The sequence below is a fragment of the Microtus oregoni genome, unplaced genomic scaffold, assembly GCF_018167655.1.
Source record: "Microtus oregoni isolate MIOR12 unplaced genomic scaffold, Mior012 000017F_ref0000208, whole genome shotgun sequence".
In the NCBI taxonomy this organism is placed as follows: Eukaryota; Metazoa; Chordata; class Mammalia; order Rodentia; family Cricetidae; genus Microtus; species Microtus oregoni.
Window position 1 is genome coordinate 3,576,909 of NW_024543076.1, and position 23,632 is coordinate 3,600,540.

The following is a 23,632-nucleotide window of genomic DNA, read 5'->3' on the forward strand; positions in this document are numbered from 1 at the left end:
ACTTAACTGTCTCCATTCAGAACAGCCTTCCGGTCACACTGGGTAAGACTGGCTCATCTCATCTGTTCTGGCACCTTTATAAAAAGTCTACTCCCTGTCAGCAATTTTGTCTTTCCTGCTAATTAGAAGTTCCTTGAGAGCCAGGTGTGGTGGCGCTTGCTTTTAATCTCAGCACTTGGGGAAGCAGAGACAGGTGGATCTCTAAAGTTTGAGGCCAGCCTGGTCTACATATCTACATAGTGAATTCCAGGACAGCCAAAGCTACATAGTGAAACCAAAATAATGATAATAAATAAAATGACAAAAAAGAGGAGCCCATATTCACTGTGCTCATGAGTGTTTTACCTGCTATCCCTGCATAGTAGACTCTAACAGAATTATTTTTTCTTTCTTGACATCTAAACCCTACAGAATCTCAAGGCCTGACACATGGTACTCAACAAATTCCTGCTGACACTCCAGTCCTAACTAGTACTGCTCTTACAGAGAGGCTTCCCTGACGACTCCTGTCTCCAAAGATTCCTTCCCTTTCCATGTCTCACGTGCCTTCTCTTCGGTGACCCGAAGCCTTGCCGGGGTCTAGGAGTCATCCAGCCTTCATCAAGAACTCTTAAAATCCAGTTCTTGTCTCGCCTGCCTCATGTATGGAGTGTATCAAAGACAGTGCCAGAGAGAATGCCTTCCCTGCACTGTGGCTTCTCAATGAGCACCGAGAGCTTCCCACCACTTCTGGACCTTACTCTTCCTCATGGGATGCACAGGGAAAAAGAAGAGCAACCAAAGAAAGGTGGAGACACGTGCCTCAGCTGTAGTCTTGATCTTCCTCCTTTCCGTATCTGTTTCTCATGGAACTGTTAAACACGTGTAACAATGTAGAATGCCATATTTTAATGGGTATTCAAACTTTCCACATAAAGCTTCTGGCATAGTGTAGGTTCTAGCTAATTGGACTCAAATATGGTTCAGGTCAGTCAGGATCCAGTCCCAGGTGAATTCACTGGCCAGTGTGCAGATCCTGTCCACAGAAACAACCTATTTTGATCTTCTTAGCAAAGGTTCCGATGTTTCACATCATGCAACTTGTTTTCTAGCCTGGTGCCCTGTTACTTTTCAGTCATGAAATCACTTCAAAGTTGTTTTCAATAGTTTAAAGTTTAGCTGGGCAGTGGCGGCACAGGCCTTTAATTCCAACACGGGAGGCAGAGGCAGGTGGATCTCTGTGAGTTCGAGGCCAGCCTGATCTACAAGAGCTAGTTCCAGGACAGGCTCCAAAGCTACAAAGAAACCCTGACTCAAAAAAACAAAACAAACAAACAAAAAATTTAAAGCATCATTCTAAGGAAACGAATCCTCTCCCCCACACACGCTGATTAACTAATTACAGGTGACCGACTCATCCCTCATCCTGCTTCTGCTGGGCAAAGCCAGGAATCAGGTGCCTAATAGGGGTAGAGCATTGACCTCACAGTGTGTCGGTAACAGGAGGGAAAGAGGACCTCTTTGATGACCTCCGAAGGACCAACATGAGCCACCAAACCACATTTGACTAGACAAGAAAAGCCAGATCAAAAGTTTTCCCAAAGAAATCTTGAAATGGGTCGGGTGGTGGTGGTGCACACCTTTAATCCCAGCACTCGGGAGGCAGAGGCAGGAGGATCTCTGGGAGTTCAAGGCCAGCCTGGTCTACAAGAGCTAGTTCCGGGACAGGCACCAAAGATACAGAGAAACCCTGTCTCGAAAAGCCAAAAAAAAAAAAAAAAAAAAAAAAAAAAAAGAAAAAAAGAAAAAGAAAGAAATCTTGAAATGGGTTTGTCTGGGTTGGGAAAACAGTGTGTGTGTGGGGGGGGGCGTTGAGTGAGTTGGGGGTACAACTTTCAGACTAAGAGAAACACGGACCACTCTGTTAGCAATACTTACAATCTACTATATTGCTTCCTAGATTTCTGCCCTATCAAGGGGACAATATGAGCCTCCTCATGTACAGGAGAGAAAACCCAAAACAAGAAGAGTTTGAGCAGCTTGTCCATGTCCATGTAGGATTACCTTGGCCAGCAGAGGCCAGGGGGAAAAGTACTGACTATATTTCTTCTGCCCTAATATTAGTTCAATAATGACAACTTTGATTCCTAAATTTATTTATTTATTTTTTAAGCCTATTTTTAAAATATTTATTTATTTATTTATTTATTAATTATATATACAATATTCTGTGTGTATCCTTGCAGGCCAGAAGAGGGCACCAGACCTATTACTGATGGCTGTGAGCCACCATGTGGTTGCTGGGAATTGAACTCAGGACCTTTGGAAGAGCAGACAATGCTCTTAACTGCTGAGCAATCTCTCCGGTTCCCCGATTCCTAAATTTAATGTTTGCCTTATAATATTAAAAACAAAAACAGAATGCAATAGTCAGGGGTACAGTTTCAGAAAAAGCAGAGACTACCCCTGCACGTGGGTGACAGAGCAGCTAGGGAATTTACTGCAGGCTGGTGGCAATCTATGCTTGCAGCAAAGAGGCAAGCAAGAAAAACTATCGGGTCTCTGGTCCAGGTGCTGTAACTCCAGATTTGGAGGGTTGAATCTACCAAGAACACACGTATCCACCTGTTTACAGAGGGTAGTGCCACAATGAAGTAACAGGGGAATCAAGACTATTTTTTGGGGGGCTGGAGGGATGGCTCAGTGGTTAAGAGCATTGCCTGCTCTTCCAAAGGTCCTGAGTTCAATTCCCAGCAACCACATGGTGGCTCACAACCATCTGTAGTGAGGTCTGGTGCCCTCTTCTGGCCTGCAAGCATACATGCAGACAGAATACTGTATACATAATAAATAAATAAATATTTAAGAAAAAAAAAAGACTATTTTTTTTGGCAATTCCTGAGTTCTTGGAACAAAATCTGAGACTTCTTTTTGCCTGATGCCTGCTGGTTGGATGGCCATCTACTTTCCTATATACCTGCACATTCTGATCAGGGAGGAAAAGCCTTGTGTCATACAGCCTGCTGTTTCTCAGGTTCCTAGTACAGGCCCGGTGCAAAGGAAGCGAATGTCTGTTGAATGGATATGAGTGAACGTTTTCTGTTTGATTTTGAGACAGGGTTTCTCTGTGTATATCCCTGGCTGTGCTGGAACTCACTCTGTAGACCAGACTGGTCTCAAACCCACAGAGATCCACCAGTCTCTACCTCCTGAGTGCTGGGCTTAGAGGCGTGCACCACCACTGTCTGGCTTGAGTGAACATTTTTTTTTTGTTTTTTTGTTTTTTTGAGACAGGGTTTCTCTGTGGCTTTGGAGCCTGTCCTGGAACTAGCTCTGTAGACCAGGCTGGTCTCGAACTCACAGAGATCCGCCTGCCTCTGCCTCCCTAGTGATTAAAGGCATGTGCCACCATCGCCCGGCTTGAGTGAACATTTTTAACCAAATTTACCACCACTCAGAACACGACAAGCTAAGATTAAGCAGCAGTTTATTCAAATACTCTACATAGTAAACATTTGAAGGGGGTGGGTGGAGAACTAGAAGAGGCTTCTTGGAGGACTTTCCAGGCAGGGTAAAGGGGCCTGGGGTAGGTGACTTGTTCACATAGCAGTGGATGCCCGGAACTTCTGGGTCAAACAGAATACAGCAGCTGTCAGGGCCGTGCATTGGCGAGCCAAGAGTTTCACACTGAGGTCATGGTAGCCTCTCTCACAGGTTAGTTTTGCGGCTTCCACAAACTGGTGGTAGGTATAAACCACGTCCCTCAGGTTCCCGGCCACTTCCTTGTGCCGGGTGGAGCAGCGGCTACAGTCTGTGAACTGGAAGCAGAGACCAGCCAGCTGGACCAGGTGCTGGAAGGTGACACGCACAGCACCCTGCATTTCCTCCGGGGACTGGTCCATTCTGATCACATGCTGACAGCTGGACAGGAGCTTCTGGGAGCCCATACACAGGCGGCTCCGGCTTTCTGAAAAATGCCAGGTGCACTTGTCAATGGGGTGTTTGTTCCCAACGCCCCAGGAAGCTTCTAGAATGTCCTGTAGTTCCAGCAGGCTCTCTGTGAGTTGGACAAAGCCCTCGGGGGCACTTGCAGGGGCAGTTTTCAGCTGTCTCAGAGCCCTGGAGCAGTACTCTGGCCAGACGTGGCTTTTCCTGGGCAGGGGTGTGGTACAGCTGTAGGCACGGGCTGACCTCCAAGGCAGAGTCACCTGGCTTCCTGCAGAGGGTGGTGAGGTAAGGGGGGCAACAGGAAGTGTCTTTGGGTCTCCGTCTTCTTCCTCTGTCTCAGGCTGCAGGCCCCGAAAGCACGTGGCATAGGAGAACTGGCATCTGCAATGCTCCATGCCGATCCCGGCAGGCACCACTTCGTCCATGCCAGCAAAACCCAAGGAGGTGGCCTTGATGAGACCGGTGGAGCCTTCAGGGTGGCTCTCTGGGGCAAAACACAGGAAAGACCTCTCAGGTGGAAGGCAAATGATAGGACTGTCACCTTTGCTGTCCGCTGGTGAGCCATGACCTGAATCTGCTGAGCGGGGTTCCTCTTGACATGGTGAAAGTTTTGGCAGGGAAGGTACTGTCTGGACACAGATTTGCTGAGGAGTGTCCATGGGGGTTGTGTCTTCCCCTATGACAGGGTTAAGCTGCGCTGCCTTGACCCTCTCTGGAGGGACGGCTGATGGGATGGTCTGCTCCCTAACTAGGAAATCAGGGCCCAAGTCCAATTCTGCCAATAGTTCCTGTTTTGGGCAGGTCTGGTCTATGGCTTCTCTCTGTTTCCCTGGGGAGTCTTCGAGGGAATAGGATGGGGTCTGTTCTATCCAAGTTCCAGGAGTCTCCGAGGAGAGGGAGCCGACGATTTCACCAGCTGGAGTACGAACATCAAGAGCCCGTGGAACATTATCTGAGTCCTTCCCAAATTCTTCCTCAAGTAAGGTGGGTCCATTTGTGTAGGTGACTTTACTGTCACTTTCCAAAGACAGCTGTCCTTGTTCTCCCTCTTCGGAAGCAAAGGCAGTCCCTTCTGAACCCACGCCACGTTTACCATGCCTTGTCTCATCCTCAGGAGTCAAGGACCCTCTGAATCTGGGGGTAACTTCTTGTATATGCCTTATTAAAAAAGACCCCAATTCCATTTCTGATTGGACCCCTTCCTGCTCTGATGTGTTTCCTTGAGGGACATGATGTGGCCCTGGGCTGCCTGGATTAGGGTTAGCGCCAGAGGGAGGGGAGGTGCTGCCCTCAGGCTCTGGGGGGAGTTCTTTCGGGGTGGTACCATCTAGGTCTTGAAAGGGAGATAAGATTTGGAAAGGCCTGATCTGAGCAGCCTGTGGGTTGGAAGAACTTGGGTCGGAAGAGCGAGGGCTGTGAGGACTGCTTGCTGAGGAGTTGCCAACGGTGAGGGTCACAGGGGGAGCCTCAAGATTCTCTGCATTGCTGGGGTCAATTCGGAGGCGAATGGCAGAGATAGAAGACACTCGGGAGTCGATGACTGACTTGGTTTCCATGGTCTCTGGCTCCATCTCCATGATCCTGGAGGCTGGATTTTTGCTCTTTGTCTCCATCAGGGAAGTCAGCAACCCCAAGGCCTTGGTCTCCAGAAGGCCTGGCTCACCTTGCATGTCCTGCAGGGAGGACACGGTTGGGGAGGGCGCAGTGAGGGTCAGGTAGGGCTCTCTGTCATAGTAGCAAACGTCATCCATGTTCTCTTGGGAGGCTGATGGCTCCAGGGGGAAGGAGACCTGGGAGGTGTGGTCTGTCTGTAGGAAGGACCTTCGTTTCCTCAGAGTCTTGGCATACTTCTTCACCCCTCCCCGCCTGCTTGGCTCTCTTCCCTCTGGTCCTGGATGCAGGCTTTCCTCTGAGCCATGGGTTCTAGACTGATCCTGCAATCTCTCGGCACTAAGATTGGCAGCTCTGGGCCCTGCAAGTCAAGACAAGAAAAATCACATTAAGTACAAGAGGCTTGCCCGTGCTTGGGCAAGCACGAAGACTTGCCTGAACTCAAGCCCTACAGTCGCCTCATCTGAAAGATGGGAATAATGATTGCAGTAGACATTTGTTATGTAGCTTGTCCAAGACCTCTTTATAACCTTTAGTCACTGTACCATTAGCTTCATTTCAGGAGATGTCTCCTCATACAGTCTGAAAACTGGCAGTGCTAGAGATCAAACCCTATGCATGCTAGGCGAGCACCCCAACACTCATGCTCTCAAACCATAGAATATCAATTTACAATATTGAAGTGGTGAGATTCATAGCCCAGGCAGTTAGCTACAAAGTCTCCGGAATTTCAAACACACACACACACACACACACACACACACACACACACACACACTTTAAAAGGGTATCAGAGAGACAACTCAGAAGTTAAGAGCATTGGCTGCCCTTCCAGAGGACCTGGGTTCAATTCCCAGCACTCCCATGTCTACACACAACCATCTGTAACTCTAGTTTCAAAGGATCTGATACCCTTTTCTGGACCCCGGGGACACTGCAGGACGTTAGCCAGGTTCTTGTGGGCTGTAGTGCAGCAAACCCATTGCTGTTCTGTTCCCATGGTCTACATAATGAGTTCTGGACAGCGAAGATTACACACAAACATACAAACAAACAAACAAAAAGAAATCAAGTCAACACAGGGTGGTGAGGCCACTCATTCACTCAGCGACAATGCCCAGGTGCCCTGTGCATGCAAGGAGCCTTTACGCAGCTGTGCAAGTGAGCACATAACTGCAGACAGTCCCGAGGTACAGGCACTGAGATGGGCACCTGGCTCTGCTCGGGTAAACCTGGAAAATGTTCCCTGCAGAACGGAACCCTCGGCTGAGACCATTGATGGACGGTAGCAGCTGAGGATCATACAGTAACAGAAACAAAGGCCTGCAGAGATGTGTGTGTGTGTGTGGTGGTGGTGGTGGTGGGGGGGGGGGGGGGAAGGCAGGCAGAGGCCACCAAGGAGAGCCTCACAGGGTGCTGCTCTCAGGAGGTCAAGAGAAACCACTAGAGGGCAGTATCAGAGAGGCACAGGAGAGGGCTGGGGCTGAGCTGGGAGACTAGTAAGAGTATGTGTGAATATGGATACACACAAGATTTTTTGGTTAGCTTGGCAAGTCTATCTGTGTGGAAAGACTTCGTATTGGTGTTTTGTTTATGTGAGATGGTATATCATGGGTCGTAAGTTAATTTTTTTCACAATCTTTTTTGGAAGCTATATGAGGAACCCAGCCAACAGATTCCCACTCTTCTGATATCAGCGACCAGCAGACTCCCCAAAGGCCATCAAACACCACTGACAGCCTGTCTTGTTGCTCCTAGGATCTGCAGTAGCACACAGCTACTCTCTCTATTGTGTGCTCCATTCCTTTTTTGCAAGTTCTGTCCACCTGATAAGGCCCAGCCCACTTGACACCTCTTCTGGGAAGCCTTCCCTGGTTTCCACGGTGGGATGAATTCCTCTCATCAACCCTTGCCCACAGTTCACTAAGCTTCCCTTGCAGCCCTGACTCAAGGCCATGATGTTTGTAATTTGGCCCACTGAACCCAGGCCGGCCCTGGGCTTGCGGAAGCTGGGTGGGGGGGCTCACCTGAGAGTGTGTCTGGGGGTGTGAGTTTGTCAGCGGCATCATAGAACTCCTCCTCTGAGCTGCCATCCTCAAAGGCCCGTGCTGCCAGTGGGTGCAGGGCCAGCGCTTCCAGCATGGAGCCAGGCTGAGCCTCCATCCAGCCCTGCTGGCACCATGGTGATGGTGCAGCACCCTGCCGGGAAGCTGTACTCTCCGAGCTGTCGCTCAGGTGGCTGCCTGGGGAGATGCTCGAACACAGGTTATAGTAGTCAGTCCGGCTGCCCTCATACAGCCTGGGGTCTAGCCTGCCCATGTTCAGTTCTGGTCCCCAGCTGCAGGTCCCCGAAGTTAGGCCCTGGGGACACTCTGTCTTCGAGCACTGAGGGTTGGCATTCTGGGCCAGGTCCAGTAAACACAGAAAACCATTGGTCTCGATCCTGTTTTTTTCCTCTTGGCTGCTGGTATTGAGACCTCTGGAGAAGCCTGGTGGGCCAAAGTGGAAGAAGCTGGTCCCGCTGGAGGAGCAGGCATCTAAGTCATCCTCTTCCAGGGCATCCATGGACTCGCTGGAGCCACTGGTCCTGCAGCCTCGGCTCTCGGTGTTGGCTGAGTCAGACGCCTCGGATTCAGCACTGTCTGTCATGCTGCTGGCCCCGCAGGTGCTCGGGCTGCTCCTGGTCACCTTGGGGGTGGGACTGTCTCCAGGAGGCTGCTCCTCTCTAAGGAATGGTCTACAGAGGCTCAGCTTCACGAGGCGTCGGTCAGACAGGGGCTCCAGGACGCAATCCACCTCAGAGGACTCCTCTGAGTCACTGCAGGCTCTAGACTCGTAGCCTAGGACAAATGGGACACAGAGTTACAAACTGACATTGAAGTCTGACACACGGCTCTGTGTCCTGTTTCCTGTCACCCTGCTGGAGGGAAAAGACAGGAAGTAATCGACCCAAATCACAGTAGATTGACTGATACAAGATGCAAAGATGTTGTACCATTGGGTTACCTGTTCCCCAACCGTCTGAGCCACCTAAGGACACAGATGAGCCCATCTCTTCTTCTAAGGAGACCCATCTGCCTGTTGGTGAATATTCACCTGGATCTCCCTGGTGTGCTCAGCTTTTCCTCAAACATCTCCCTTGTCCTGTCTGAACATCAAAATTACACAGGGAACCCAATGTAAAACGCAAAATAGATCCTTAACCTACCCTTAATATGGAGTGAGACAGCAAGGGAGTGGGGCCTGAGGCTGCTAGGGGCTTCAGAGACCCTTTGCTGCCGTGGACAGTTAGGAGAGCGGAGAGGTATCTAGCGGTGGGTACCTGGAAAGACTGAAATGATTGAGAGAAGCAACATTCGCCTAGGTTTCCTATTTTTCTCCAACTAGCCTCTGAATACGTTCCCAAAAACATCTCTGTATACTGCGTGAACCCCCTCCCCCCCTTTTGCTGGCTTCCCCTCCCTACAGGGAAGAGCAGAAGCTCCCTGCTAAAGGGCAAAGAGTCTCAGAGTGTGGCCTTGTTGCTTCTACCGCAGAAAAGCTCTGATCCCTCTCACAGTGTGCCCTCACACTGCGGCTCTGACCCCCTTTGTCACAGCCCTCACAGTATGGCTGGTCCAGATCCCAGCAGGCTGAAGCCAGTCCGAACCTCAGCAGACTGGTTGCCCTCTGCAGCCTTCTCCAACCTTCTCATGCCGTGCCTCCATGTTCCCTCTTTTCAAATGATCTTTCCTTTTTTATGTGCTTAGCTCTAAGGTGTTCTTCTACAGCACCGTCTCTGACCATGGTGGCGGCTCCTACTGCCATCACCCTCCAAAACAGCAGCACTCCTACGTGTTCTCCTGACCAGCCTCGAGCTGGTCCGCACTCACAGATGCTTGGCCAAACCAAAGGAAAATGCTGTGGAATATTCTTTTACACTGTGTGAAGATATGTCACTATGACTGGTTTAATAAGAAGCTAAATGGCCAAGAGCTAGGCAGGATTTTGGGGGCAGAGAGAATGCTGGGAAGAAGAAGGGCAGAGAAGCCTAATAGACACAGAAAGAATGAGACACCAGACAAAAAGGAATAGAGGGAAAAACCACATGGTAGAACGTAGATTAATAAAAGTGTGGGTTGATTTAAGTTACAAGGGCCAGTTAGAAACAAGCCCTTAATTAATAAGAAGTCTCCCTGTGTTTATCTGAGATCTCACTGGTGGGACAGACTTGCTACAGGAAACATAAGCAAAGTGCATCACTTCCTTACTACGGTTGGCCCTCCAAATCTGCAGGTTTCTATGTGTGGATGCATCCATCCATATTCTCAAAATACTTAGAGTAAAATGCATTCGTTTTGAACACGCATAAACCTTTTTTCAACACATAGGATAATAATGGCACACTATAATATAAACTATGGGGGTATAATATAAATTATATCAATAAATTGTCATGTGCTTATGTGCACTTGTGTTTCCTGACCCAGGAAACAAGAGATGGCCCCACTCAGACATGTTTATTTTGAATTTCCCCCCAAAGTACTCTCCCTGGGTCCGGCTGGCCCCAAGCTCAGTCACAGGGAGAAAGGAAAAGAGCAAACCACCAAGGGTCTTAGAAAAACTGTGTCCTTGAGGACGTCTAGAAGGCAGATTGTTCCAAACCAAGATTACTATTGTTTATCCCATGGCCTAAGAACATGGATAGTGGGAGCGAGAAACAAGAAGCTCCTCCATGAAGAAGACATGGCCTGGCACACTCTTTATCCATCAGGGTCCTCAGAGGACTTTTTGTTTGCTTGTTTTTTCAAGACAGGGTTTCTCTGGGTGACCACCCTGGCTGTCCTCCAACTCACAGAGTTCTGCTTCTGCCTCCCAAGTGCCAGCATTAAAGGTGTGCACCCCACACCTAGCCCCAGATGGCTATTTTTACAAGGCTCCTTCAGTCATCCCTGTTGGATGGTGTAAGCGCCAACTCTGATGTCCTACTATATATTTATGGCTTGCTATCTTGCTCTTTTACTTTTGCTTGTTATAGACTAATAAACTCATTCATTCAAAACCGAAAACAAGGCTCTCATGGACCATTCTCTGTATGAAACGCATACATGACATCCACAGTGGGTAACTTAGCACTTTACTTGACGCATATGCAAGGCCGTGTGCAGGTTATAAATTATATACCATTTCATAGAAAGGACTGAACCTGTGTGAATTTCAGTAAGCTCCTAGGTTGTGGGGATCGGTCCCTTGTGGCCACCACAGATGCCATGGCGGCTGCGGTTCACTTTCCAACCATCTGTTCTCCTGGGGTGATCTCTGCCTATTCTGCCCGCGTGGAGGAAACATCATATAAGGGTAAGGTACTCTGCCTACCTCTGTCTAGCATGTTGGCAGTCTGAAATGGGGTGACGGGAGGCGAGTTAGACAACTGTCTCAGGCCAGGGGTTTCCCCCTGCAGCAACAGCTATTAAACATTTATCAGGACGCCCCCAGAAAAGCTGCATCAATAGAACAGGCTGATGTGGAAGCCACCTGGAAACCTGTTTTTCTTCCCTGCTCTTTAACAGCCCCCTTTCAATCTTTACATGGCATAATTTTAAGTCTCTTTTGTCCCCAGGTGCCCTTTCCTCTAACTATGTAAGGCCGAGACTTTCTGTCACAAACAAGAGAATGAGAAAGAGTGCAGAGGCACGGGTGAGACCAAGTCACCCTCCTTCTGAGAAAGGGACACCTCCTTTTGCTGAGAAATAAGATACAATGGACCTTAGAGATGACTTCAGGAAACTCTGCGGGAATCAGAGACCTAGTGTCTTGGCATTTAGGAGAATCCCGAAGATTCTAATATCCAACAAAGATCAAATGTGTGGTTGAAAATAAATGGTCCTGTCCTTCCTGGGGAAAGACTCAGCACCTCACCTTCTTCAGCAGACACTCGGTGAATCTGCTGTCTGTTTCCAGACCAGAGGAAAACTGAGTTAGCCGGATCCACAAAGAGCCGGTAGTATCCAGCAATCAAGCATGCCAGGTCTTTTGCACTGTTGGATTCCAGCAACAGGGTCAGAACCTGTGAAGGCAAACAGAACCTTTCTGTTTGTAGATGGTGAAGATACAATAAGGCTTACAGGGCCAAAGAGAGATCATAAGTATACTCAACCGTGGTACACAGTCTGGCCCCAAGTAGCCAATATTTTCACATCGAGGAACTAAATCTAAATGACCAAGCATGCACAGACATATAAACACGCATGCGGACCCTGACACACTGTGGGTCCCTCATCCTTTCTTTCTCTCCTCAAGGCCACCATACCCTAGCTGCCTCACCCACCCTACTCATTCATACAATTAGTCCTTTAATGACCTGAGCAGTCACAGGAAAAGGAGGAGGAATGAGTAGAGATTGAAGAAAAGAGTGGTAAAGACAGAGGGACACTCTTGAGCACACTGAATGAAATCAAAGGAGGGAATAGTGAATACAGAACCTTCCAGAAAGGCTCTGGAGGTACCCTGAACTATTTATCCATTTTAACTTCCACCCAACAAACTCTGGGTCCAGAATTTTTCATCGATAAAACACAGCCCAACAAACAGAACAAAACCTTTCCAGGAGCCTCACAAGACAAGGCATCCTGTTTGCCATGCTCCACTTGAGACGGCTCCACTTTGCCAGTTATATAAACAGTGGACTTTATTATCACTCAAAGCCCATATTAACTACCCTGGAATAATTTCACGCCAAATCCCCAGAGGCCAAACTCAGAATCTCTTCCTCTGTTACCTTAACATCCTGAAGATACACCTTGACCATGCTCACTTTCTCAGACTCTTCTGCCAGCTCCACGCGGCTGATGTGGGCAAACTCCGCCAGGGTGGACATGATGTTGAGTTTGCTATTGATAATCTGACTGATGCCATACTTGGCTCCAACTAGCAGGGCAATGTAGGATTCTCTATCCTGTAACTGCAGAAGAGAGAAGGCAATTAGCGTCTATTCGCAAGCTGGTGAAAACACTCTGCATGTGGCCTCCTTTCGACAAATTTTTCTTTGGTAGTTTTGGAAATGGTTTTGCTGTGTAGCACGGGCTGGCTTCAAATTTATGGTCCTCCTGCTACGGTCTCCTGGGTGCTGGGATTACAATGTGTGCCACGCCTGGCTTCTCTCTCTGCCAAGTTTGTTTCCTGTGTTAGCCCCTCATCATCATTCCCCAAGACAACGCCACAGCATGGGGACCACCTACAGTTGAATTAAAAAATAAATTCATCTCCTATAAATTCACTAGTTGACTTTATACAATTTTAAAATTATGTGTATATATGTGTCTCTGTGTACATGAGTCTAGTACTCCAGAAGAGGGCGTTGAACTCCCTGGAACTAAAGTTGCAGGCAATTGTGAGCGGCCTGATATGGGTGCTGGAAACTGAGTGCATGCTCTTAACCCATGAGCCATTCCTTCAGAGCTCTTTCTAAGTCTTTTTAACAGAGGACTGTCACCTCTCCCATAACCGTCACCTCACCTTGTCACCCATGTGTCTGAATTCAGACTGCATCCCTCTCTTGGGATCTCACTCTCATCATTACTCACAGGAGTCCTGACCCTTCCTTAAACGCTCCCACCAAACCCCACAGCCACCCAGCATTAGTAGTGCTAATCTCAGCACGGAGAAGACAGAGGCAGGGGAATGAGTTCCAGGTGGTCCTCCGGTATACAGCAAGTTTGAGGTCAGCATGGGATACATGAGACCCTGACTCAACAAATCAAAATAAACAAACAACAGCATTTTATGCCTAGGGAAGCCCCAGCCTCCTCAGCCTGGACAGCCTCGCTCCTCTGCATGGAGCCTACACCACTTTTGTATGTCTCCGAGAACACTGGGCGCACCTTACTGATTTCAATTACTTATACTAAGATTTCATATTACACACTGAGTTCTTAGACGGTAGAGTCTGTATTAGCCTGTATTTGGACTCAAGCCCCAAGCCAGTCCTGTCTAACTGGCTGCCTTTCCTGGGACCGGAACAGTAAAGGCAGGCTTGGGATAGGGGTTAGAGCCTGTGAGAACACTAGAAGCTTTCCCAGTCCCTTCAAAGCCCTCTGTTCTTGAAATCTAGTGTCTTTCCCACTGTCGGGGCCTTGTCCTTACACACAGACTCTGCCCATTTTCCCATTCCTCCAACTACTCACTTCCCTTCTGTCTGTGCTGTGAGGTCAGCAGTCTGACTGAAAATAAGAAAATACATAAAACCCCTGAATTCTCTCCCTACTATTCTTGAAAAGACCTCGACTGGCCAGTTGGTTCTGAGCTGGCACGTCCTGGGGCTGGTGGCATAGTGTACAGAGTCCCTTAAGTCACACCATGAGCACCGACGTCTCCACAGAGGAAGCAGGAGAGAGGGCTCAGGGCAGAGGCTGGTTGCCTCGGTTCGTTTTTCTGCACCATCGGGGCCCAGCCTGGCAGCCGGCCCACATTCTCATCCATGATGCCCCATTTTCGCTGCTGTCCTTATGCATCCAAACTCCCACGGGTGCTCCTTACAACAGACTTCACCCCAGTGCTTTTCTCCCATTCTGAGTCAGGCCCCATTCAACCATCTGAAAGCCTTCTCTTCCTCGGGTCCAGACTATTAGCAACGGCAGCGTCTATCTTCCCACCCCACAACGGGGGCCATACCCTGCCTTACGACCTTGTCTTGTCGGACAGCTTATTTTATCTTTGATGGCAGAAATCGTAACTAATTTAGCTCTGCCTCCCCCTACCATTTTCCATACACAAAGCCAGGGCCTGATAAATATCCACCAATCTGTAAACAGTCAAGATCCCGAGCAAGCAGGAGTCCACGGTGGTCTGGTACATACCATCAGAGTAGCGTTAAACACTTTCCCGCCATATGTCTTGAGTTCTCCAAGGATCTGAAGATAATTTAAGCGTAGCTGAGCAGCAGAAATAAGTTGCTTTATTAGACAAAAAAAAAAGTGTTGACACCGGAGTTATTCACTTGCATAAAAATCCCAGGCAATGTTGAAAATTCCCCCCAAAGCTTCACAACACATTACTGGACGGGTCAGCAGAGGTTATGGTCACCTTACCTTCTGCCGGGGTTCTAGCAAATTCTGGTTCCTCTTCATGTGGAAACTAATGGCTTTCTTGATGTCTTTGCCTTTCATATTTCGGAGTAAAGTTGGAGATATAAAATTCTCTATTCCCCAGTCTTTCCTGCGTGAGACATTAAAGACAAGGGGGCCCATGTTTACAGTGCACATGGTTCTAACGAAGAGCAAATGACATGTAATTCAGATCTAGAGTCCTGAGTACAAGGCAGTTCTGTGTACCTTTCTCTAGTGGGAGGAATACAGACAGGCCAAGAGACAGAGGTATAGACACAGAAAGAGAAAGAAAGATGAAGGGGATATCTGTCTATATCTATGTTTAATCTATATATGCATATTTCTCCATAAAAGGAGAGTAGGAGAGAGTGGAGGTCCCCCCCATAGATACATGATACACTTCATACATATTCCATGTTTAGGACCTCCCGACTATGGAAACAGACTGGTCTTGATGTTGTACGATAGTTCATGAATCAAAGCAGAAGTTCTCAATCTTGCCGGGCGGTGGTGGTGCATGCCTTTAATCCCAGCACTCGGGAGGCAGAGGCAGGCGGATCTCTGTGAGTTCAAGGCCAGCCTGGTCTACAGAGCTAGTTCCGGGACAGGCACCAAAGCTACAGAGAAACCCTGTCTCGAAAAGCCAAGAAAAAAAAAAAAGTTCTCAATCTTTTAATTTTTTTTATTGTGTGTCTACTAAGTCAAACTACTAAGGAGAGTCTGAGATGGTGCATTTTAGCAAGTGTATTCATGTGTCAGGTGATCTGAGGGCAACTTGTGGGAATCAGTTCTCTCCTTCCACTTTGTGGGTCCTGGGGCTGGAACTCACGTCGTCAGGCTTGCAGCAGGCGCCTCTACCGCTCAGCCAGCCCACAGGTCTGTTCTCAGACCCTTTAATAACAAGATGTGGCAGGATCATGCCTACATAAGAACAACTTTCCCACCCTCTGCTAGGGGACAAACCCAGCGTCTTGCCTATGCCAGGCAAGTTCTCTACCACTAGCTATGTTTGCTGCCCAAACACCCTTGCCATGGAGAACACCTGTCCATCCCCAAAACTAAGCTTTAGAATGTTATTAGCCTACAAGCCTCGGAAGCTCCCTAAAGCTGCTCCTATACGAGGGGTAGAACTGAGGATCTGTTCTATTTTTAAAATTTTATTTCTCCATGTGATTTGGGTACGTAGACAAGCTAGAGCTGAGGCCTGGGGAGGGGCTTAGTATAACTTGGTGTTAGTGCTTAGAACTAAGAATCAAGAGGTGCATGGACCTTAGGACTTGAAACCTCCCCATTCGGGGGTAGGTAATACAACAGCAGCTTGTTCATACCTGTTGGAAGACATCCCTGCCCTTAGAAGTTGTCAACTGACTGCCTCAGATTTCCTTCTAGGGACTGGAAATTTCCAAAGGGACCCTGTGGAAGTGTCTTCTACTTGGATAGGGAGCCAGGCTGGGTGAAGGGAAATGGACGGAGAGACAAAGGCAGACGGGTGACTATCAGCTTTCTGTGGCGTCTGGCCATCCTGGCTAGGAGTCAGCAGTCACAGATGTGGCACAGCGGTCGCCCCTGCCACTCACTCTATGTATTTCAGTGATATCTTCTGCGGCTGGGCACAGGCATAGATCCGCTCCTGGATGTGCAGGGCTGCAAGCCGGAGGGCGGAGTTGCACTTCATCTCCACAGCAAAGCGCTCCTGCAACACATCACTGCAGCTCTGCAAGAGATTGCACAGAATGGCTGGGCGACCAGAGAATGCATAGTGTGCCCCCTGGTCTCTCAGGCCAAAGATAGCAGGGCTGGCTCTGACAGGTCTTGGCTGTGTGACCTCAGTTACATGTTACATTAAGAATCTCTGAGCACGGGGCCTTCCATTGTTAGTGCATACTAACTATCTGATCTACGTTTCTTAATTTCTGTGGGCTTTAGAAAAGATAATAAGGGCTGGAGAAATGGCTCAGTTGTTAACAGCACTGACTGTTCTTCTTGAGAACCAGGGTTCAATTCCCAGCACCCACACAGAAGCTCACAACTGTCTGTAATTCCAGTTCCAGGGGATCTGACACCCTCACACCAATGTACATTGAATAGAAAAGACAATATGCAGGAATGCCAGCATAAAGCACACAGTATTATACAAATGCAGATATAACGCATTGGTGGTAACGAGGCTGCTTTCGTTACTTCCTGGTACCATTTCTGTAAGACTTGGGCTAGTCAACCTACCACACCGAATTCCCTCTTCTGTGAACTGGTAACACCTCTCACATGACTCTTCCCATCCAAATAAAAAACAAAATTAATCTCAGTCCAGGCAATAGAGGGCAGGACCAGGCTGGTAGTCAAAGAACCAGGTTTCTGGCCAGGCATGGTGACTCATGCCTTTAATATCAGCACTCAGGAGGCAGAGACAGGTGGAACTCTGAGTTTGAGGCCAGCCTGGTCTACAGAGCTGGTTCTAGAACAGCCAGGGCTACAAAGAAGAAATACTGCCCCGAAAAACAAAAACAAACAAACAAAAGAAAAAAAAAGGAAGAAGAAGAAAAGAAAAGGAAGAAGAAAAAAGAAGGAAGAACAAAGAATGAAAAATAAAAGAAAAAAAAGAGGAAAAAAAGAAAAAAAAAAGAAAGAACGAAAGGAAGCAATTAGGTATGGTTCCACTACTACGTGGGGACCTCGGATGCATGCTCCTTCTAAGAGCCAGTTACAGCATCTCCAACATGAGTTTCCGAAGCACTAAAGCCCCACTCTGCTTAATAGTATTAGAAAAAGTGTATTATCTACATTGAGAACTAAGCCTCAATTTGATTAGTCTACTGCAAATCTCCCATTACAGCAACTTGGAGCAGGAACCCTGGAAGGGATAATGGGACTCACTGTCCCCAGAAAAATACAATTCCTCTGGGAGAGTTGTTTAGTGGCCACCAACCCAGAATAACCCAGCCTGAGTCTTTGAGGACACTGTCATCCCAGGTAGCCTAGCCCAGTCACCTGCAGGTAGAGATACTCAAAAGCCACGGGGTCTTCTTTCAGCAGGTCCAGGGGGTCCTTGGGGACAAAGCACACCCTGAAGAGGCAGCGGGAGTCCTGTGATTCTTCCCTTTCCACCACCTGCCCAGGGGAAAGAAGATACTGTGATCTCGGGGCTCTCTATAAAGCAGCTTACAAGGAAAAAGAGAGCAAGGGCGGCCCTGGTCTATTTCCGTCTTTCCCCAGACTTCTGTCTCCGCATGATTTCTTTCCCATGGTATAAAATGTGTAAGATTCAAAAGGGTGATATTTCTTCTGTCAGAGGAACCCCTATCCATCTCAATACCCTCCCAGGGACAGCCGAGGACTCCTCGCTTTGTGGTTTGAATGTGAACTCCCCACTGTCCAGCACATGTTTAAACATTCGGGCAATTCAGTAGGCAGGGCTATTTTGGGAGACAGTGGAGCTTTTAGTGCGTGGGGCCTGGTTGGAGAGTGGGTTTCTGAGACAGGGATACAAAACCCTGGGGGCATATCTCGGGTCTGCTTCTGTCTGCGGACTCTGTTTCCTATTGGCCAACCACAATGTGACCAGCTGCCACAAGCTCCCACCACCATGGAGAAATGCTCCTGGTGCCATGTCTTCCCCAGTGCTGACCCCTAAACTCTGGGATAAAATAGTCCTCTCTGTCTGCCTAAGTCGCTTCTACCAGGGGTTTTATCACAGCCAGGAGGAAAGGAATGCATATGAGTGTCAATGCCCACAAGTAAAGATGGAGTTTGCAGTTGGGCAGTGGTGGCGCACATCTTTAATCCCAGTGCTTTAATCCCAGAGGCAGAGGCAGGTAGATCTCTGTGAGTTCAAGGCCAGCCTGGTCTACAAGAGCTAGTTCCAGGACAGGAACCAAAGCTACAGAGAAACCCTGTCTCAAAAAACAAAACAAAACAAAACGATGGAGTTTGTACAATTCTGCACCTTACTCCCCCCCTCCCCCACGTAAACTATGTTGGGGATTTAATATGATTTTTCTTCCCAAAGCAAATGCCAGAATATATTTATATTGTCATATATATTAATTAAAAATATATGTTAATTAAAAAAGGTTTGCAGCAGTTGGTGAGTGGTGGCTGGGTCATAACTCACTTGTAATGAGGAAGGCTGAGTGACTTCCAAAGTCAAGGCTTCCCATTCTATTCCCCTGCTGAAGAAACCCTTCCCTTTCCCAACCGTAGTGTCTACTGCTCTTTTCATAGTAGACACCCTACAATGGTTTGTTGAACTGACCTGTGTTTGACTTGAAAGAGTCAGGACAACCATTTTTTTTTGCATGGGCAAAGGATTGGGTAGCACAGATGGATTGGCTGTTTGGCCTGTCCTATCACGGGGGTGCAGCTCAGTGGGGCAAGAGCCACAGAAGCGGTCCTGGACATAACAGCCAATGTCCCCTCACAGTTCTGAAACAGTCAGTACTAGGAAAGATCATCAGAGCCAGAAGCAAAAGGCTTTATCAGAGATGTGATCAGAAACAGCCACCGTACCCCGCTAACCCTCTGTCTCCACATCTGTTAGATGGGCGTCCTGGACTCTGGATGCAAATCACGCCTGAGTCTTGCCCTGCTATCCCCAGGCTGAGTGAGTGCAGAAGACCCCAGCCCTGCCGGGCGGTGGTGGCACACGCCTTTAATCCCAGCACTTGGGAGGCAGAGGCAGGCGGATCTCTGTGAGTTCGAGACCAGCCTGGTCTACAGAGCTAGTTCCAGGACAGGCTCCAAAACCACAGAAAAACCCTGTCTCAAAAAACAAAACAAAACAAAACAAAAAACAACAACAAAAAAAGAAGACCCCAGCCCTAATGTGGTTACCTGCTGGATGAGCTCCTCCTCATGCAGTAGGTGCAGGCGGGAGACGCTGTACTGCTCCTCCAGGGCCAGCGCAAAGTACTCGATACTTCGGATAGACAGCTTCTCCTTGACTGTGAGGATGATGTCCTGGCAGCAGAGGGGAACAGGGTCACCTGGTGAGTGGGCAGACTCCCTGAGCCTTCTTACAGCTCCCCCACGACATCTGAGAGGGAGAAGCTGATGCTGCTGCATCCCCTCCTAACACAGGCAGGGACCCAGGTCCCACATCACCAGCCTATCTAGCTTTTCTTCAGCGGGTGCAGCAACAGGGGGAGATTCTAGTCTCTTGCCTCAGATCAACTGCTTCCTGGACAGAATCCTACCAGCTACCTCATGTGACTGAGAAAAATTGGCTTCAGTTTCTTCTTCTGAAAGGGAGGAAACAATGCCCACAGACTTCCAGGGAGGCTGTCAAGATGGCATGGCCGATAACGCTATGCCAAGGTTTGATGGCAGCCAGGCTGCCCTCACCCTTTCTCTCCTGTCATGGCGAATGCCTCAGGAACTCACACATGCTGTTCCCTCTGACTTACACAAATTTTCGCTCATTCCTCACAGAGCTTGTTTCTCTCCCTTCAAGTTGAGCTCACATGTCACCTCTTCAGAGAGGCACTGTGTGGCTACTGTGTCTAAATGACACTCTGCCTGTTATTCTCAGTTCCAGGGCCATCTTTGTTTGCTTTCCCTTCTCGGGATTGAACCTATGGCCCATACATACTCAGCGAGAGCTCTCCTGCTGACCTAGGTCCCCAGCTCCTGGGGCATGTTCAGTATCCCCCCATCATTATTTAATGCCTGTTTCTTTAATAAATTATGCTCTTTTCATAGAAGACAGTATAGCAGGTTACGATAGGGTTCTAGAGTGAGACTGCTCATCCTTGCTTCCCTGTGTGTTCATGAACATGCTGATTGTTCTCTCTGCACCGGGAAGTATTGGTAGAGCATCAACACCCAGCAACCGGACCACTGTGTATTCACTTCCCCACAGAAGGCACTTAGGACACTCCCTGGTGATCAGTGTTCTACTTCTACCATTTCTTTTCTTTTCTTTTCTTTTTTTCTTTTTTTTTGGTTTTTCGGGACAGGGTTTCTCTGTGGCTTTGGAGCCTGTCCTGGAACTAGCTCTGTAGACCAGGCTGGCCTCGAACTCACAGAGATCCGCCTGCCTCTGCCTCCCGAGTGCTGGGATTAAAGGCGTGCACCACCACCGCCCGGCTCTACCATTTCTTTTCATGCTCATTACCTTTTACCCTAACAGACGGCAACTCTCTGCCAGTGTAAACCTATGCTGGAGTCTTAGTCAGGGTTTCTGTTGCTGTGATGAACACCATGACCAAAAACAAGCTGGGGAGGAGAGAGTTTATTTGGCTAAGTCTTCCACATTACTGCTCATCATCAAAGGAAGTCAGGATGGGAACTCACACAGAGCAGGAACCTAGAGGCAGGAGCTGATGCAGAGGCCAGGGAGGAGTGCTGCTTACTGGCTTGCTCTCTGTAGCTTGCTCAGCCTGCTTTCTTACAGCACACAGGACCACCAGCCCAGGGATGGCACCACCCACAATGGGCTGGGCCCTCACCTACCAATCACTAATTAAGAAAATGCCCTACAGGCTTTCCCTTCTCGCTGCCCACTCCAGACTCCTCGTGCGTCGCTTAGCCCCCCACCCTCTCAGACCATGGCCACACTGAGGGTCCATCCTGAAGCCCAAGCCAAGGTGGATGTGTTCCGCAAAGACCTGTGTAGCAAGACAGAAAACCTGCTTGGGAGCTATTTTCCCAAGAAGATCGCAGAGCTGGATGCATTCTTAAAGGAGCCAGATCTCAATGAAGCCAACCTGAGCAGTCTGAAGGCTCCACTGGACATCCCCATACCTGATCCAGTCAAGGAGAAAGAGAAGGAGGAGCGGAAGAAACAACAGGAGAAGGAAGAGAAGGATGAGAAGAAGAAGGGGGAAGATGAAGAAAAAGGTCCTCCCTGTGGCCCAGTCAACTGCAATGAGAAGATTGTGGTCCTCCTGCAGCGCCTAAAGCCTGAGATCAAGGATGTCACTGAGCAACTCAATCTGGTCACCACCTGGCTGCAACTACAGATACCTCGGATAGAGGATGGGAATAACTTTGGGGTGGCTGTCCAGGAGAAGGTGTTTGAGCTGATGACCAGCCTTCACACCAAGCTGGAGGGCTTCCACACTCAAATCTCTAAGTACTTCTCAGAGAGGGGTGACGCAGTGGCCAAAGCAGCCAAACAGCCCCATGTGGGTGATTATCGGCAGCTGGTGCACGAGCTGGATGAGGCAGAGTACCAGGACATCCGGCTGATGGTCATGGAGATCCGTAATGCTTATGCTGTGTTATACGACATCATCCTGAAGAACTTCGAGAAGCTCAAGAAGCCCCGTGGAGAAACAAAGGGAATGATCTATTGAGCCCCCTCTCTCATTCCGTGATGGGGTACAATAGAGACCTTCCTGCTCTTCACCGGGAATTATAGACTGTACCCAATCTTCTTCCTGCTGGGGTTTCCCCACTCTGCCTCCCAAACACAATAAATATATGGTTGCCCAACAAAAAAAAAAAAAAAAAAAAAAAAAAAAAAAAAAAAGAAAATGCCCTACAGTTGGCTCTTATGGAGGCATTTTCTCAATTGAGGTTCTCTCCTTTCAGACTTTGGCTTGTGACAGGCTGACAGAGAACTAGCCAGCACAGTTGGGGTCTGTTCTATGCTAGTGTTGGGGCCTAGGAGATGCTCAGCATAGCGCCCCCTGATGAGTGACCGTGGACGCACTATAGAGCTCCTGTCAGAACCTCAGACTTAGTAAGCCCCAAACCAGAAAGTGCTGCCTGCTTCCTGTAACCCCTGACTCCCAGTCCTCTCATTGTTGGTTCCGTCACTCCCCACAACTAAAACAGTGACTGAGTCCTGAAGAGGGTAACTGCTTCTGAGATTCCACAGCACTAACTCAGCACTTGCTGGGTGCCAGGCATTGTGCGTGCCCTGAAAGAAACCCCCGTCACTCTCTCTTAACTCTACAGTTATGAAATATACACTTTTGGCATTGCAGACTGACTGCTTGATTTACGAAAAAAAATTTATTTTGTTACATTTCATTCACTCATTTTCTGTGTACGGTTGTAGCTGTGCACACGCCACACCACAGTGAGCCTGTGGAGGTCAGAGGTCAATTTGCGGGGAGATCTGTTCTCTCCTTCCACCATGGTGGGCTCTGAGGCGCAAACTTAGGCTGCCAGGTTAGGTGGGAAATGCTCTCACTGGCTGAGGTACTTCACTGGTCCATATTATTGCTTTCTGATTGGTTGGCAAGCCTACTGTTTAACCCTGTTGGTCCTTTTCCCATCTTTCCCTTGCCTTGAAAGCACACACGTATTTCCTGTCTTGGTAACATGCTGTCCAATGGACCTTCCTGCCACCCAGTTGTCCGCCACCTTTCATCCAGAGAGATGTTGAACCACAGCCACGGAACAAACCCAGATCACTGCTGATTTTGTCATTAAATTCATGAGAACAAGGTCATGCCAGTCACTATGCTAGAGAAGCTGAGTAAGTGACCTGATGGCCCTAAAACATTTACTGTCTGGTCTTTTATCATGTGGATCTAGGCAGTGGTTCTCATTGCCTAACACTGTGACCCCTTAATATAGTTCCTCGTGTTGTGGTGACCCCCCCAACCATAAAATTTTTTTTGCCACTTCATAAGTGTAATTTTGCTCCTGTTAAGAATCATAAATACCTGACATGCATGATATCTGATATTTGATTCCTGTGAATGGGTCATTCAACCCCCAAAGGGGCTGCGGCCCACAGGTTGAGAACCAATGCTCTAGAGGCTGAAACCCAGGGATTCATGTCAGTTAGGCAAAAATTCTATCAGCTGAGCTATATCTTTGGTTCCAAAAAGGATCCCCACCCCCCACCCCCCACCCCCACTGGGTGTGGTGGCACACGCCTTTACTCCCAGCACTTGGGAGACAGAGGCAGGCAGATCTCAGTGAGTTCAAGGCCAACCTGGTCTACAAAGAGAGTTCCAGGATAGCCAGAGCTGCTACACAGAGAATCCCTATCTTGAAAAAAGCTAAAAGAGAGAAAGACAGGGAGAATAAAGAATTTTCTTGCTTGTTTTGGT

The 23,632-nt window shown here is 48.5% G+C and overlaps 2 protein-coding genes across 2 annotated transcripts in view; one reads left to right on the top strand and one right to left on the bottom strand.

Annotated features, from left to right (window-relative positions):
* Positions 1-3,449: 3,449 nt before the first annotated feature.
* Positions 3,450-23,632, bottom strand: part of Frmpd1 (FERM and PDZ domain containing 1) — a 93,814-nt gene continuing 73,631 nt past the window's right edge. The window contains exons 8-16 of the mRNA XM_041667790.1: positions 19,452-19,577; positions 17,610-17,729; positions 16,199-16,335; positions 14,604-14,730; positions 14,373-14,468; positions 12,296-12,478; positions 11,437-11,584; positions 7,566-8,378; positions 3,450-5,899 (exon numbers count right to left, since the gene is read on the bottom strand). Of these exons, the coding sequence (XP_041523724.1) occupies positions 3,579-5,899; positions 7,566-8,378; positions 11,437-11,584; positions 12,296-12,478; positions 14,373-14,468; positions 14,604-14,730; positions 16,199-16,335; positions 17,610-17,729; positions 19,452-19,577 (4,071 nt within the window). The 3' untranslated portion in view covers positions 3,450-3,578. The remainder of the gene's footprint in view (positions 5,900-7,565; positions 8,379-11,436; positions 11,585-12,295; positions 12,479-14,372; positions 14,469-14,603; positions 14,731-16,198; positions 16,336-17,609; positions 17,730-19,451; positions 19,578-23,632) is intronic.
* On the top strand, positions 21,107-22,059 carry LOC121458480 (proteasome activator complex subunit 1). The gene has a single exon (XM_041667791.1). It carries the CDS (start codon positions 21,167-21,169, stop codon positions 21,914-21,916), a length of 750 nt encoding a protein of 249 aa, XP_041523725.1. The 5' UTR covers positions 21,107-21,166; the 3' UTR covers positions 21,917-22,059.